This window comes from Thamnophis elegans, chromosome 12, assembly GCF_009769535.1.
Source record: "Thamnophis elegans isolate rThaEle1 chromosome 12, rThaEle1.pri, whole genome shotgun sequence".
NCBI classification, from domain to species: domain Eukaryota; kingdom Metazoa; phylum Chordata; class Lepidosauria; order Squamata; family Colubridae; genus Thamnophis; species Thamnophis elegans.
The window spans coordinates 22,438,519-22,455,082 of NC_045552.1; the positions used below are offsets into that span (position 1 = coordinate 22,438,519).

Consider the following 16,564-nt stretch of genomic DNA (forward strand, 5'->3'; position numbering starts at 1 on the left):
CCTTAAGTAGAACTGATTACTAATTAGACTTTCACTTTTCAGCTGCCAAAATGCTTAAGCTTGATTAACAACTGATATGTCCTAACAAAACTGGCACTCTAGGAGGCCCCAAATCTGCCTATGTAGTTAACGGTGTGTACCTGATCAACCCAGTATTCCTTTCCTGGCTTCCATTATCAGCCCATCCAATGCATTTTTAGCTACACTGTAGTAAATTCCTTAGTACCTCAATTTATTTATTTATTAAATGTATATGCTGCCCATTTCACTATTGAAGTGACTTTGAGAGTTTGCAGAAATGGGATTAATACCTCTATTAACACCACCATCCCATATACCTGGTACTGCCAGAGGTGGACTGATTGGCCAGGAAGTAGTGTTACAAAATACCCTGACTCAACTTGTTACTTACTCTACTCATTAAGCCAGCAGAGACACATTGATCCGTTTTTAGTTTTTTTAAAAAGCGGTAAAATTTGTTAATGCCAGCATTACATTTAATACATTTCTGGTATTAAAGACACATGTTCCAATTGCCCTTAGAAGCAGCTGGGCCTGATAACTCTCAATCTAATAACTAGATGAACTGCAAACTTACATATTTGTCCTTTGTCTTTGTCCAAACTTATCGTATTTTTCCAGAGTATAAGATGCTCCGAAGTATAAGACACACCTAGCTTTTGGGGAGAAAAACAAGGGGGAAAAAACCTGCCTCTGCCTCCCAGCAATTTTCCTCTTTGCAGCAAACAGTACAGACTGTTTGTGGTGTTACATTTCAGACTATACTTGTACAGATGCTGTTAAAATTGACGTGGCTTTCTGGAAGTATACGTTATTCTCTGCTATTTAAAAGAAGACACAGTAGCACTGGGCCTCTTCAGATCAAGCGTTTATTTTAAAAAGCTTTTTCATTTTGTTAAGTTGTCTAGAACAATAATAAAACAGTCTTTAAAAAATAAGTCTAATAATTTGAACATTCTATAGGCATTTATAGTTATTGACTTACCTCCTTGCAGTAAACAGCAAACAGCCTGTTTCAGTTTAGCTTGATTACAAGAAAAAAAATCTGTCTCTGCCTCCCAGCAATTTGCCTCCTTACAACAAACAACCCATTTCACTTTCAATTTCAGTTTAAGCACAGGGCTCCCAATGATCACTCGTTTCAGGCTGCAGGAATTGCCATATAGCCTATTGCCGCCTCCGCAAGCCCCATTTCCCCGTTTGCTGCAAGGTGGTAAATTGGTGGGAGACAGAGGCCAAAGGGTGGGGGCCGACAGGTGGGCGGGGCTGTACTCAGTGTATAAGACCCACCCAAATTTTCACCCTCTTTTAGGGGAGAAAAAGTGTGTCTTATACTCCCAAAAATACGGTAGTCCAATCTCAAGTCTTCTGGAGTGAGGATCTGCTTGGGAAACTGTCATGAAGCCAATCGGCTGCAGAGATTCTAACCAAGATGTTATTACGATGTTATTACAACATTTTCATAATTAGGAAACAAAAAAGCAAAAAGGAGAGAAGGATGGGTGAACAGTGACTATGCGGCTGAAAAGAATGGGCACTTCTGAACATGCACCTACAGCAGAAACCTTTGGCAGGGAGCCAATCGCAATGGCCTGGGCACTCTTCGGAGGAACAGAGACTCTCCTATTGTGGACACGGTTCGCTTCCTTTGGAACATGGATGCAAAACCACAGACCTCATTACTGGGTGTCAAATCCTCATTCATGGCTCAAAGCTGGCTGGTGGTAGAGTTCGTACAAGCCATCGGCCAGCTTCTCTGTCTCCTCGTAGGCTTCACAGCTCTCTTTCCAACTTTGGGGCACCTGCTCTTCCCCATAAAACGCCCCTGCAATGGCTCCTGCCATGGTTGCGATCGTATCCGTGTCCCCACCCAGTAGGATGCAGTACATAATGGTCCGCTGCAGAGAGTTGTAGCTATCAGGAACATCAGGGTGAGATTCCATGCAACGCAGGAATGAGTAGATTGCAGTGGGGACAGAATGCAGGGCTTGGATGCCGTTGCCTGCATTGAATCAAAAGATTCCAATTACTTTTAGAGAACAGAGCCATGGTGGCACAGTGGTTGGAATGCAGTACTGCAGGCTACTTCTGCGGACTGTCAGCTGACTGCAATTTGGCAGTTCAAATCTCACCAGGCTAAAGGCTGAATGAGCTTTCTATCCTGCCAAGGTTGGTAAAATGAGGACCCAGATTGTTGGGGGCAATAGGTTGACTCTAAACCACTTAGGTAAGCCTCGACCCAAGCTTCAACAGAAATCCAAATTATTTATTAGAAGCAACATGTCCGCAGGTACCCAAGTGAAGCCAACTCTGACAACACGTAATTTACAGCCCAATTATGACCCTGTTTCCCACCCATCTGACCCCAGGGTGTGTCATAAATCGCATTGTCCAATGGAATACTTTCACCGGCAGTAGAGAACACACCCCTCCGGCTGTTGCAGGTAATGTGGGAGACAGCTTTGAGAAAGGTATGCAAGGAATGTGCTTCTGGTTGTGGCTGCCATGCTGCTCTATCAGTTTCCCGTCCTCTGCCTATTGCAACTTGAGAGCAGGCCAGAGATGCTTTGTGAGTTGATAAAAGCATTGTGAAGTGATATATAAGTCTACATGCTATTGCTATCTAGTTTTCTGCCACAAGTGAATGAAAAGTGAACCAAAAGACATATAAAAAGAAATATTATATATGCACCAATGCCCATTGAGTCTTGTTTTACCTTCCCAGGAATGACCTGGAAATAAATCCTCCAAGACTACTGAAAGAATGGAAGTACAGGTAGTCCTCAACTTACAGCCACACCGGAGCCCAAAATTTCTGTTGCTCAGTGAAACATTTGTTAAAATGAGTTTTGCCCCATTTTATGATCTTTCTTGCCAAAGTTAGGTGAATCACTGCAGTTAAGTTAGTAACACGGTTGACAAGTGAAACTGGCTTCCCAACTGCTTGTCAGAAGATTTGCAAAAGGGGATCACATGACCTGGGATGCTGTAACCGTCATAAAAATGGGTCAGTTGTCAAATGTCTGAATTTTGATCATGTGACCAGGGGAATGCTGCAATAAGTGTTGTGGCCCACCAGCAGCCAGTGGAGCTGTGTGGCAGACTCAGATAGTGAGGAGTTTGGGGAGGAACATGGGCCAGTCCTGGAGTCTGGGGAAGGCTCTGACGAATGCTAGGAGGGGAGGAGGAGGGGAGTTTGCAATAGCAGTAGACTTATATACCGCTTCATAGGGCTTCAGCCCTCTCTAAGCGGTTTACAGAGAGTCAGCATATTGCCCCCAACAATCTGGGTCCTCATTTTACCCACCTCGGAAGGATGGAAGGCTGAGTCAACCCTGAGCCGGTGAGATTTGAACCGCTGAACTGCTGATCTAGCAGTAGCCTGCAGTGCTGCAGTGCTGCATTTAACCACTGCGCCACCTCGGCTCTTGCAGGAGACAATGAGTTCAATTCATTAGGGTGAAGATCTGTTCCTGACTTCTTGCCAAGTAATTGCTGCTACAGCGTGGCGTTTGGAAGATATTGGTCTGGCAACTCTCCAAGCCTGATAAAGGTCTGTAGTTGTGAAATCCCATGAAAAACTGTTTGCTGGGACTTTGCTGGAAAGGAATTCCCTTTAACATAAATAAAGAGTTTTTATTGGGATGAGGAGTCGGCTTCATGATCTTGGGAAGCCTAAGTCAGAACAATAAGTCCCTTTTTTCAGTGATATTGTAATTTCAAACTGTCACTGAACAAATTGTCGTAAGTCAAGGACTAACAAACTATTGTGAGTCGTTTCTGTTCTGTACAACAGAAATAAACTTCTAAGACTTGGCCCTCTATGCTCTTCCCTCAGCAGCAGCAATTTTAATGCCAGGCAAGAGGTCCACAACTGTTTGTACTGGGGTGAAAATACCACCTTCACAGGAATTGTAAAGAAAAAGCCAAACACTAGGAATGGGGCCCATTAAAAGTATCTACAAAAAGGTCCAATCAATGTAACCAAAGCTCTGGAGAAGTCCAAAAGTATATTTATGACATTGTTTTTCTCCCATTCAATTGTGTCTAATTCTCAAGAGACTGCATGGACAAATCCCTGCAGTTTTTCTTAACAATATTTGGCATAAGTGGTTTGTCATTGCCTCGTTCCTGGGGCTGAAAGAAGGAAACTGGCCCAAAGTCACCAAGCTAGCCCAAAATGGAACTAGAACTCACAGATTCCTGGTCTTTAGCCTGATACCTTAAACCACTAGATCAAACTGGCTGTCTATTAAGCCAATGTTACACAGATATTATTATGTTCCAAACGTAACAGGAGATAAACCTCCTCTAAATGCAGAACTTATGCTACCCAGAGTCACCTTACTGTGGAGACGGGTGGCATATAAATTTAATACATAAATGAGGAACTTATGTGAATCTTAAAACACTTTTTCCCTAGAACTATTGCAACACCCTGCTATTGTGAGCTTCAGTAGGCTAAATAAGCACACTATATCGTTATTATGTATCTCAAACTTCATGCCTCTTAATTACATTCTATCTCATCTTTCTCACAGGCACATAAATGTTGCAGCAATCACTGCATAATGAGCAGGAATTAAGGTTTTGTTCCTTAGTCCATCATGCTGCTGACTGATGGTAACACATCTAAGTTATTTTCCATTGAAGATGCTACCGCCCTTCTTCTTGCAAAACTATGAAGGGCTTGTTATTTCTTATACCGTATTTTTTGGAGTATAAGACGCACCGGAGTATAAGATGCACCAAGATTTTGAGGAGGCAAATAAAAAAAAAAGATTTTGCACTCTGCAAACCTCCCCAAAATGGCCCATTTTTTGCAAAAATGGGCCTGTTTTTTTCCAAAAGAAAAGGCATGAATAGCCTTTAGGGGCTTGCAGAGTGCTCCTTGCGGGAGCCCCCCCCCCAAAAACAAGCAAAAAACGGCCCATTTTTCACAAATTCTTCACTCATTTCTGCCCTCCCCAGTCCCCAGGAGCACTCTGGAAGCCTCCTAAAAGCTATGCACAGCCATTTTGGTGAAGGGGCGGGATTTCGGGAGGCCAAAAATGCTGTATTCAGTGCATAAGACGCACCCAGATTTTCAGCCTCTTTTTTGAGGGAAAAAGGTTTGTCTTATACTCCGAAAAATACGAATTCATGATTCTCTGCTATTAAGGAATGCTCAATAATTGATCTTTTATAATAAGTCTTCAGCGCCAGCGACTCCTCAAGAAAATTAGGCAAGTTGTAAACTGCCAAATTTCCTTGCCGCAACATATATAAAAGGCAGCAGGCACAAGCAAGAGAGGCTCTGGTTCTCTAAAGGCAGCCTCTCCGCTGGTTGCCAAATTCGGCTTCCCAAGACAATAAGCTAAAAAGCCTTGCCTGTGCCCGAATGAACTGGGGCGACAGCTGTCACAGCGAAAAGTGTCGGAGCGATCAAAACTCGCTCTGAAGTAAAAGGGTGCCAAAAAGTCTCGCCGCTGCCCAATATAACCTGCAGCAAGAGTTGTCAACAGAGAGAAGCGCCGAAGCTGTCAAATGCTGCTCTGAAAGTCATTCTAAGCGCCCGCAGCGCAAACACGCTTGGCTAAGTTGTCCAAAATCTTTCTATTCATAAAAAAGGGGTGAAGTTTGATCAAAAATACACTTATCTGCACACAGAGCTCATGAGAAACAATCCTGCGGGCTGAGACTGAATTGAAAGACTGAGGAGCGTTACCAGGGAGGCGTGTCTTCAGACTTTCAATTCAGTCAAGGAGTTAGCAGGCTAGAATAATTCATCCTATCCATCCTGGATTCTCCCGTTGATACCATGGAGAATTTTATGAATTTCATGCTATTAAGGAATGCACTTACCTAATTCTAGTAACACGTCCGATCTGGACACAGAACCCTGTTCCAGAAACTCTCTGATCTTCTTTAAACGCTTTGAGAAGGGACGGTCCTCGTAGCCCAGCCTGAAGAGAAGACACAGAGGTGAAATATTTCTGTGTGCTGCCTCCTCGTGCGATAATGTTGATACAACTGTTCTTACATTTGTGCATCAGCCACAGACTTATCATCAGCCTCTACGTCTTCCATCTGGCCTATCAGCTGATCCAAAAACTTCTCCCGATTTGACTCCCCGCGGAGAGCATAATGGACTGCCAAGGCTTGCAAGATGGCTCCGTTGTAACCCAAGGAGTTTGCGTGGGTCAGCTCAGCACTCAGTTTAGCAAACTGGAGAGAGAGAGAGAGAGAGGGAGAGAGGGAGGGAGAAAGAGAGGGAGGGAGAGAGAGAGGGAGAGAGAGGGAGGGAGGGAGGGAGAGGGTGGGAGGGAGGAGGAGGGAGGGAGAAAGAGAGGGGGGAGGGAGGGAGAGAGGGAGGGAGAGAGAGAGAGAGAGGGAGGAAACAACTGTTTTAGAAGAACTAGGAAAACTTTATAATAAGTCCTCAACTTACAACCATTCTTTTAGTGACTAGGTGAAGTTTCAACACCGCTGAAAAAAGTGACTTATGACCAGTCCTTGCACTTATGATTGTCGCAGCATCCCAGAGGGTCACATGGTCACCATTTGTTGCCTTCCAACAAGCAAAGTCAATAGGAAAAATCAGATTCGTTTAACAACTGTAAAGTTCGCTTAAAAACAGAGGCAAAAAAGATCATAAAATCGGGTGCAGCTGTGATTGCTTTGTTTAGCAACAGAAGCTCTCTTACCAATTGTAGCCATAAGTTGAGGACGGCCTGTATTTGTTTTGGCTGCTGTTGGCAGCACATAGGAAGTAGTGACAATCACATAAAACTCAGATATGTCAAGTATGATTTTTACAGGTGAATATTTCCTATAAAGAAAATCATCAGAAGCAATTTTAAATTTTGTAAATAATCTGTTGCAATCACCAGTCAGGGACAATGGGAGCGAGTCTAGAATTAAATATGTTTTTGCTGATTTTTTTAAAGTCTTTTTAAATTGTTCTTTGTTTTTCATGAGATCATGTGCATTTCTTTTAGATCATGACAAACAAGGCTGACATCCATACAACTACAGATAGTCCTCATCTAACAACAGTTCGTTTATTGACCAAAGTTACAACGGCACTGAAAACAGTGACGAACGACCATTTTTTACACTTACTACCTTTGTAGCATCCCCATGATCATGTGATCAAAATTCAGATTATTGGCAACTGACTCATATAAGGATCATTGTTGTGTCCAGAGGTCATGTGACCCCCTTTTGCAACCTTCTGACCAGCAAAGTTAATTGGAAAGCCAGATTCACTTCATAGTCATGTTACTAACTTAAGACCTGCAGTGATTCCCTTAACAACTGTGGCAAGAAAGGTGGTGAAATGGGGGGGGGGGGGACCTCACTTAAGAACTGTCCCACAGTAACAGAAATTTGGGGTTCAACTATGGTGGGAAATCGAGGGCTACCTGTATTAAGATTTAGATTTTCACAGCGATTTACAACTTTCACTCAAGATGATATAGTTTTACATATACAGTTAATACTTTAATCAACAAAAGGAGGTTTTGGTTTTATAATTGTACTATTTGTTTACTGATATTTTATTTCCCATCCATTATCCTCTTTTATCATTTTTTATTTCTATACAATATAGTGATTAATTTTATTCTTTAAGTGTTTTAAATAAATGTATAAGCATAATCTTTGTTTTAAGGAAGCAGTAACAGAGCTATTAGGGAAACATGTACTGGGTCCAAAGATTTTTTTTTCTATCTTTGAATAAATGGGACATGTTGTATTTAATGTTAAGTGACCCAATGAATGAGGAAAACCCACTGGCAGCACACAAAAGTTCCTTCTCCTGGCGCCATTCCTCTGAGGAAAGACTAATAACTAAGTGGAGATGCATCCTTTATGAGTATGTCCAATCCCCCTGGAGATGGTTGCTATCATATCTTGTGGCAACTGCTTTCTAAATTTCTCTTTTTCAGCTTCATTGGTTCTAACATACCAATGATTTTTCCACATATACCAACAATGGTGGGCTACTACCACTTCATACCAGTTCGCCTGAACTGATAGTTCGCAGCACTGGTTGGCCCCGCCCACTTGCCCCAACGCTATCCGGTCCTAGATATCTCACTTTCCGGCTCGCTCGCCCCACCTGCAGCCAAGCTGATTTGTGTGCCTCACCCGTTCTACTAACCGTGGTTGACCTTGTAGGTGTGCAAGAAGCCTCCCCCAACGGTAAAAACTTGCTTTCAGTGCTGCGGGCAAGCGCAGATGGCGCAGCTGCAAAGTGTGTGCGTGTGCTCACATTTTTGGCAAACTGGTTGTTAAAGTAAGTGCAGCCCACCTCTGTATACCAAGTACAAGCTAACTAGTCAAGACAGTAAAGTCTTAATCAAAGCTTGGTGAATAGGCCTCATTAAGGAGATATGTCTTATACTTGTTTGCCTGACCTTGCAGGGAAAATGAATTACAAATCAATAAATAAACAGATTTTCATTCAAGAACTTCTGTGTTGGTCATCCTAGTGTGAAAGGCTGTGACATCTGATGAAAATTAATTCAACCAAAAATAAAGGATGGAATCCATTCATGGGAGGCATATAGATAAAAGTACCTCTGTTTTCTTATCTGAACGAAACAGCTCCAAGCAGACTATGGGTATGTAAGGAACAGATCTGAAGAGTTTCTACTTGTTATGTACATCTGTTACGCATGTTTAACTTGCTGGTTCTCAGATGGACACCTAAAAACAAGGCCAGATATGCAGAATGCGCGCTTAAGGAAAAGTGCAATGTCCAAAATATGACTTAATTTGTTGGACATCTGGGATGAACACCTTCATAAACGTGTCTAAATCTCCTTCGTAACTCAACACACTGTTGATTTTCACAGCATTCCTTAACGGCTAATTTTATGCCTCTTCTGAAACAGAAAATCTGTGTCCTGTTCTAATACTGCTCCCTAATGTTTACATCTGATGCCATTGCTAGACTTCTTGGCATTAGAAGTCAACTGTTTCAATGTTATTCCTTCTCTGAGAGGATTTGCTAGGAAAAGGATCGTTGACATACCCTTCACAAGACTGCATTCCTTGAGAATTTCCACATCAAGCACACCTAATGGTAGCTACAAAGGCATTCAGTTTCCCAGAAATATTGGTAGACCATCCATGATGGTAGTAGTAGTCCAATAAAGGAGAATGTTTGTAGCTCAGGGTTAAATGAAGAGGACTTGGTGCTCTCTGAGCTCAGTTGTTTTCTTATTGATGATGTTACCGAGTTTAGGTTTAACACATTAACAGAGTTGGAAGGGATCTTATAGGTCATGTAGTCCAACACACACACACACACACACACACACACACACACACACACACACAAACACAAACACAAACACATACACACACATGCTCAAGCAGGAGACCCTGCACCATTTCTGACAAATGGCAGTCCAGGGGTGAAAGCCTCCAGCGATGAAGTTACCACAACTTCTGAATGCAACTTCTGTTCCATGGGTTGATTGTCCTCACTGTCAGAAAGTTCCTCCTTATTTCTAGGTTGAATCTCTCCTCAATCAGTTTCCATCTATTATTCCTTGTCTGGACTTCAGGTGCTTTGGAAAATAACTTGACCTCCCCATCCTCTCTGTGGCAGCCCCTCAAATATAGGAAGACTGCTATCATGTCTCCCGGTCCTTCTCTTCACTAGACTAGCCATGCCCAGTTCCTGCAACCGTTCTTCATACATTTTAGCCTCCAGTCCCCTAATCGTTCTGGTTGCTCTCCTCTGCACTTTTTTTTTAAGTGTCTCAAAAAAATTTCATAGTGTGATGACCAAAACTGGATGCATTACTCTAGGTGTGGTCTTACTAGGGCTTTATAGAGTGGTATTAGTATCTCACTTGATCTTGATTATATTCCCCTGTTAATGCAATTTAGGATTGCATTGGCTTTTCTGGCTGCCGCTGCACACTGCTGGCTCACATTTAGCTGGTTGTCCACTTAAACTCCAAGATCTCTCTCACAGTCACTGCTATTAAACCTGGTTTCACCCAGTTTATATGTGTCCTTTTGGTTTTTCTTACCTAAGTATAGGACTTTAATAGAAAACCACCAAGCTCAGGTAGTAGGAGAAACTGAAACAAACAAACCAAAAAGAATACAATTCCTGGACTGCTCCTTATATGTGGTTCCAAACTACAGATAGTCCTCGGCTTACAACATTCCTTTAGTTGACCATTCAACGGCACTGGGAAAAAAATGCCTTAAGACAGTTTTTCACACATGACTGTTGCAGCAGCCCCACAGTCATGTGATCAAAATTGGGATGCTTGGCAACTGACTCATATTTATGACGGTTGCAGTGTCCTGGCGTCATGTGATCACCTTTTGTGACTTCTGACAAGAGGAGTCAATGGAGAAGGCACAGTCTCTTAATTAGCAATTAATTTAACAACTGTGGTAATTCATATAACAGCAAGAAAGGTCGTAAAATGGGGCAAACCTCACTAAACAAATGGCTCATGTACCAACAGAAATTGGAACTGTATGTAATTTGGGGATATAAATCGAGAGATAACTCCATCACCAAGGCCTATCTTAGCTTGTTGCATCAAACAGGATTGCTGTATGTAAATGCTTTCAAATGCTGTGTAAATAGTTGATGTGGCATCAAAAAAACATTTAACTCACCTTCTTTACATCTTGAACGTCAGAGTAAGCTAATGAAATGCCAGCCACTCTCATGGCGCCACCATTCCCATAGGAACCTTTCCCATTAAACTGCTGCCTTGCTGGCTCAAACACATCTCTGCATTTAGGACTAAGCAGTTTCTTGAATACAGTCACCACACCACCTCCATAGGATCGGTCAGGATCCTTCTTATATTCTTCAGCAAACCTGCCAGGAGAAGACTTTGGTTACAAAATAGTCCCATTTGCATTCATCTGCTTGGAAAGACACTAACAAGAGGGCTTTATGAAAGAGGATAGATCATTGATGGCGAACCTTTTTTGGCTCGCGTGCCAAAAGCGGGGGGAGTGCAGGGGGGGTCGTGTGCGGGCATGCCACACCCATAATACTATGCGCACAACCCCAGCGTGCATGGGTGCACAACCAGCGCTCCCCCCCTTTTTGGCTTGGTTTTTTGGCCCTCCCCAGGCTCCAGAGGCTTTATAGGAGCCTGGGGAGAGCGAAAACAGCCTTCCCCATGAACCCCCACCCCCCCCCGGAGGCTCTCCGGAGGCTTCAGGAGCTTCCCTGAAGCCTCCAGAGCACGAAAAACCAGCCCTACAGGCAAACCAGATGTTCGGGAATGGATTTCCGATTTGCTCGTATGGCCAGTTTTAGCCCTCCGGAGCCTTCAGGAGGCTTCCCTGAAGGCTTTGGAAAGCAAAAAACAACCCTACGAGCAAATCGGAAGTGACTTCCGGTTTGTCCGTAGGGCCATTTTTTCATCCTCTGGAGCCTTCAGGGGCCTTCAGGAGGCTTCCCTGAAGGCTCTGGAGGGCTAAAACCGACCCTATGAGCAAACCGGAAGTCACTGGCCAATGCATGTGCACTGGCCAGCTAACAGAGCAATGCCTCACATGCCCTGACAAATGGCTCCACATGCCACTTGTGGCTCGCGTGCCATTGGTTCGCCATCATGGGTATAGATGAAGCCCTAAGGATGTTATCCACATAGGGGAATATTAATTGATCACACTAACTCATCAAGGCAATGTCCACGGCTCTGTAATTAATTCTAGTATTTTGATAGTTTACAATCACCTGGATTTGAATAACACACAAGACTGGGCAGCATAAAAAATTAATAAATAAGGTTAAAAAGCAGCTTTCTCATGTAGTTGACCAGGCTAAGCCTGAAAGTGGGATTAAATGCATCATCAGTCATGAGTCTCTTCTGATTTCCCTGGCACTTGGCAGTTCATGTTTAAGCATGTTGTGTGAGGATAAATCCAATGCTCATTAGTAAAATACTAATAAGAATATTGGATTTAGATGCTGAGCTTGTTGATCAGAAAGATCGGCAGTTCGGCGGTTCGAATCCCTAGTGCCGCTTAGCAGAGTGAGCTCCCGTTACTTGTCCCAGCTTCTGCCAACCTAGCAGTTTGAAAGCAGGTAAAAATGCAAGTAGAAAAATAGGAACTATATTTGGTGGGAAGATAACAACGTTCTGTGCACCTTCAGCGTTTAGTCATGCCAGCCACATGTGATGTCTTTGGACAGCGCTGACTCTTCGGCTTTGAAATGGAGATGAGCACTGCCCCCTAGAATCAGGAACAACCAGCACTTATGTGCGAGGGGAATCTTTACTTTTACCTTTTTTACTCTACTCCTGGTGAGTATTTTACAGCTATTCCAACATTATTTTCCACCTGGATTCATAAAATACAGGCACAGCAATAGATGGGACTTGAGCTGAAGAGAATTCAAGAGTATCTGGAATATTCCTCTGTTTTCTGCCTATGCAAAGGAGGCCTACGGGAATGCGATTCTGCTTATTCCTTGAGATTAGAGAGGCCTGTTTTATTTTCTCCATCATACCAAGCAAACCTCTCTAAGGCAAACCTCATTTATATTCAAAGTTGAATAAGGCCAGATTGCACAAACTTAAGTTTTCATGCCATTATCAAATTCATACTTCTACCTAATCCAATAGTATTTCCTCTGTCTGAAAACAGCCACATGCCTTACCTCTTTGCCATATCCACTTCATCAAAATTTTGCTTGGCCAACAGGGACCTAACTATGGAGTGGGCCATGGCTGTGTCATCGCTGTAATAGAGGATGTCTGAGGAGCAAACAATAAAGCAATATATATTATGCATGGAGAGTATATATGCAAACTCACATATTTTGTTTCTTTTTTCAAAGATTGCTGCAAATGGTCATAAATAGATTCACACCCTGGTCAGTCTCTCTTCACACTTCTACCATCGGTCAGAAGACATCGAAGCATAGCCGGCCGAACAAATAGATTTTAAAATAGTTTCTAACCTTGTGGAGTTAAAGACTCAAACACAACCACAATCACTCCATACACATACGGAAACGTATGACTAGTTTTTTTCTTTCTTTTTCTTTTCCTAATTACTTGCAAAGGGATTATTCTTTATACTATTTAGGTTGTTTGTATTTGTTGCCATGGATTGCACCAGTGAGGCTAAAATCAATTTCATTGTATACATGTACAATGATAATAAAGGCTATACTATACCATACCATACTATTGCTGTTGCTATTGCTATACTATAAATGTAACCCAGTTGCCTAGCATCTGAAATGCAGTCACATGACTGTGTGAGGTGGTGTCATTGGAACTTCCAACCCCAGGAAGGCTTGCCATAATTTGGAATGGTTGCAAAGCAACTGAGGATAAGGACTACCTATGCAGAGGCATGAGTAAATATGAAACTCCATCGCTATGCGTCTGCATGTCTGGACACACACAAAAAAATAATCTTCCTGAATTTAATATGAAGATTCAAAGGGAATCTTACAGGCTTTGAATCAAACATACGTTAACCAAAATGGAGAATCTTGAAAAGCAGTCCATAAACTCCATGTTCACTCCTTACCTCACCTTAAAAGTAAACAGGAATGTTGCTATAATTTTGCCGTAAAGTAAATCACAGGGGGGGAAAAGCTGAACAAAGTGAAAGAGGGTAAATTATTTCTAGCATTGTGGTCACAAAGTGACACAATTCATCTCTTCCTAGGCTACAATTTTGCCATGTTAAACACTGGAAGTTTAATAAAATATAATCAATTTTAATTATAGCAAAATGAAGAGCACTTAAGACTTATATATTGCTTCAGAATGGTTTACAGCCCTCTCTAAGTGGTTTACAAAGTTAAGATATTGCCCTCAACAAACTGGGTTCTCATTTTACCAAACTCGGAAGAATGGAAGGCAGAGTCAACCTTGAGCCCGTGAGAGTCAAACTGCTAAACTGCGGGCAGCCGGCAGCCAGCAGAATTAGCCTGCAGTCCTGCATTTTAACCACTGCGCCACCATAGTCCTAATTATGTTATACTTGTATTTTAAAAGTACAGAATTTTAATATTTGAATTATTGTAATATAAATTTTTTAATTATAATTTTTTAAAAATTAAGAAATTTAAATAAAATCTAATAATGCTTTCAGAAGTTTGGCTGATATTTAAGAAACTTTTTTTATTAAATGCAATCTGGAAATACTGTATTAATATTAACTGCAACCTAATTTTCAAACAAAATGTGATTAAATAACGTAATGGTAATGTCACCAATAATAGTGTATAATACTTTCTCCTTGTCGATAAAGAGGTAGTTGTCACATTGATAAGTCTACCAATTTGTTTAATGAATATAAATTTGGCAAACTGACGTGAATATTGTAACAGTAGTCAAAATTATTTAACATGCAGTACTACATTACTAATTTAAGCAAGCTTTTATGAAACATTTGGTAAGATAGAAACCACAGCAATTAATTGTTCCGCTTTGCAAATCTATGCAGTGATTCCTGCCCTATTGGTGATGCAATGTTGCCACACATGTAACCACACCACACGTTTATCCTTCTTAGTTAGCTGTAATTACAAGAACAGTGGAGAAGCCAGCCAAAGCAGCCTGAACCTTTTATCTGGAAGGGTCCCCCTCTCACCTTGCCCTTCCCACCTATGAAGGGAACAAGAATTAAAGCAGCAGTTTTAGGCCTAACCACAATAATAAAGAAATAGCAATAGTACTTAAGACTTATATACCGGTTCACAGTGCTTTAGAGCCCTTTCTAAGCGGTTTACAGAGCCGAGGTGGTGCAGTGGTTGGAGTGCAGTACTGCAGGCTACTTCAGCTGACTGCCGGCTGCCTGCAATTTTGCAGTTCGAATCTCACACCAGGCTCAAGGTTGACTCAGCCGTCCATCCTTCCGAGGTTGGTAAAATGAGGAGCCAGATTGTTGGGACCAATAGGCTGACTCTGTAAACCGCTTAGAGAGGGCTGTAAAAGCACTATGAAGCGGTATATAAGTGTTATTGCTACTGCTACAGAGTCATTGTCAACTCTGAATCCAACCTGACTGGGGTCATTTTGGAGGCTTCACGGTTGCCAGTCAGCCTATTGCCCCCCCAACGATCTGGGTCCTCATTTTACCGACCTCGGAAGGACGGAAGGCTGAGTCAACCTTGAGTCTGTGAGAATCAAACTGCCAAACTGATGGCAGCCCGCAGATTATTATATTTATCTATTTAGATAGAAGATAGATAGATAGATAGAGAGAGAGACAGACAGACAGACAGACAATGATAGATAGACAGACAGATGATAGACAGACAGATGATACACAGACAATAGATGCAGACGCTAGACAAGCAGACAGATGACAGATAGATGATAGACAGACAGACCAATAGATGATAGATGATAGACAGATAATTTATATGTATGCAGTTATTATAATACTTACAATAAATATATACTGTGTGTGTATGTGTGTTTGTATACACACACATATTTATTATAAGTATTATAATAAGTTTATTAAAATATGAAAAACAAAATAAGGAAATGAAATAATAAAATGGAAAACAATGGAAATGTAAAAGTAAACTAAAGAAATGATACAGCAAATAAAATAAAATGTTATTAGGGGGGGGGGGTGTCTCCCGCAGGGAGGAATCCAAGCACAGCGTCCTAACTGGGGGCGGGGGATCCTCGTGCCATCTTTGCGGGCGGCTCCCCTCAAGGATCCAGGCCAGACCGCGAAGCAGCGACCCCCACGCCGCCCCGCCCTGCTCACTCGAAACACGGCTGCCCTCCAACTTGCCCCCGCTGCTGCCGCCGCCGCTCTCCTCGCCGGGTTCGGCAGCCGGTCCTTGCAGCGGCCGCAGGGCAACCACGAAGCGGAGCAGCTCGGCCGCGCTGACCGACTCCCGCGCCTCGAAGTCGCCGCCCAGGCAGTCGCCCAGCAGAGCCCCGAGAAGGCAGCCCCGGCAGCGGCTCCGCGTCAGCTGAGATACCTTGGCCGCCATGTTGCGCGAGGGGGCGGGGCCGCTGAGGCAGAGGCCCCGCCCCTTTCCTCCTCCTCTTCCGCCCTCGGCGGCGCCAGGTGAGCCGCGCAGTCCCACGAAGCCCCGCCCCTTCCCCCAACTCTCGTCTACCTGCTGCCCCTCCGGCCTCCAGATGTGGCCAGATGGGAATGAGGGAAAAGAGGGGTTAGAAGGCGCGCTCTCCTTTTTCTCCTCCGTTAACTGAAATTATTATTGCAATTCTTATTACTACTAAAATTGGTATTTTAGTATAGTCCCAAGTGTTTAGTATTTAGTACCAAGCATCTGCACCAAAGACAAATTCCTTGTGCGTCCAATCGCACTTGGCCAATAAAGAATTCTATTCTGTTCTATGCTATGCTATGCTATGCTATGCTATCTCCTATTCTTCTAGTCTATCTTCTCTTCTATGTCCTATTCCTCTTCTCCTATTCTGTTCTGTCCTATTCATAATTCATATTTATTCTATCTCCTATTCCTCTTTTCCTATTCTACTCTACTCTATTTGCTATTCCATTCTATTCTAATTGCTATTCTTAATTCTGTTCTGTTCTA

General features: G+C 42.7%; 1 protein-coding gene across 2 annotated transcripts; it reads right to left on the reverse strand.

Moving 5' to 3' along the window:
- Positions 1-1,359: 1,359 nt before the first annotated feature.
- ADPRS (ADP-ribosylserine hydrolase) lies at positions 1,360-16,028 on the reverse strand. 2 transcript variants are annotated; one of them, XM_032227392.1, is made up of 6 exons: positions 15,787-16,028; positions 12,671-12,767; positions 10,663-10,870; positions 6,044-6,228; positions 5,866-5,966; positions 1,360-2,023 (listed from the first exon to the last, which is right to left on the reverse strand). In XM_032227392.1, exons 1-6 carry the CDS (start codon positions 15,989-15,991, stop codon positions 1,719-1,721), a joined length of 1,101 nt encoding a protein of 366 aa, XP_032083283.1. In that variant the 5' UTR covers positions 15,992-16,028; the 3' UTR covers positions 1,360-1,718. The 2 variants fall into 2 exon arrangements, with proteins under 2 accessions (XP_032083283.1, XP_032083282.1); XM_032227391.1 differs by having other exon boundaries at positions 15,760-16,028.
- Between the last annotated feature and the right edge of the window lie 536 nt (positions 16,029-16,564).

Coding starts and splice junctions, on each gene's coding strand:
- ADPRS (XM_032227391.1), bottom strand. CDS start 15,991: ATGGCGGCCAAGGTATCTCAGCTGACGCGGAGCCGCTGCCGGGGCTGC. Junction 6,229..10,662: donor ACGTTCAAGATGTAAAGAAG/GTGAGTTAAATG, acceptor CTCTCTCTCCAG/TTTGCTAAACTGAGTGCTGA. Junction 5,967..6,043: donor TCTGTGGCTGATGCACAAAT/GTAAGAACAGTT, acceptor TCTTCTCTTCAG/GCTGGGCTACGAGGACCGTC.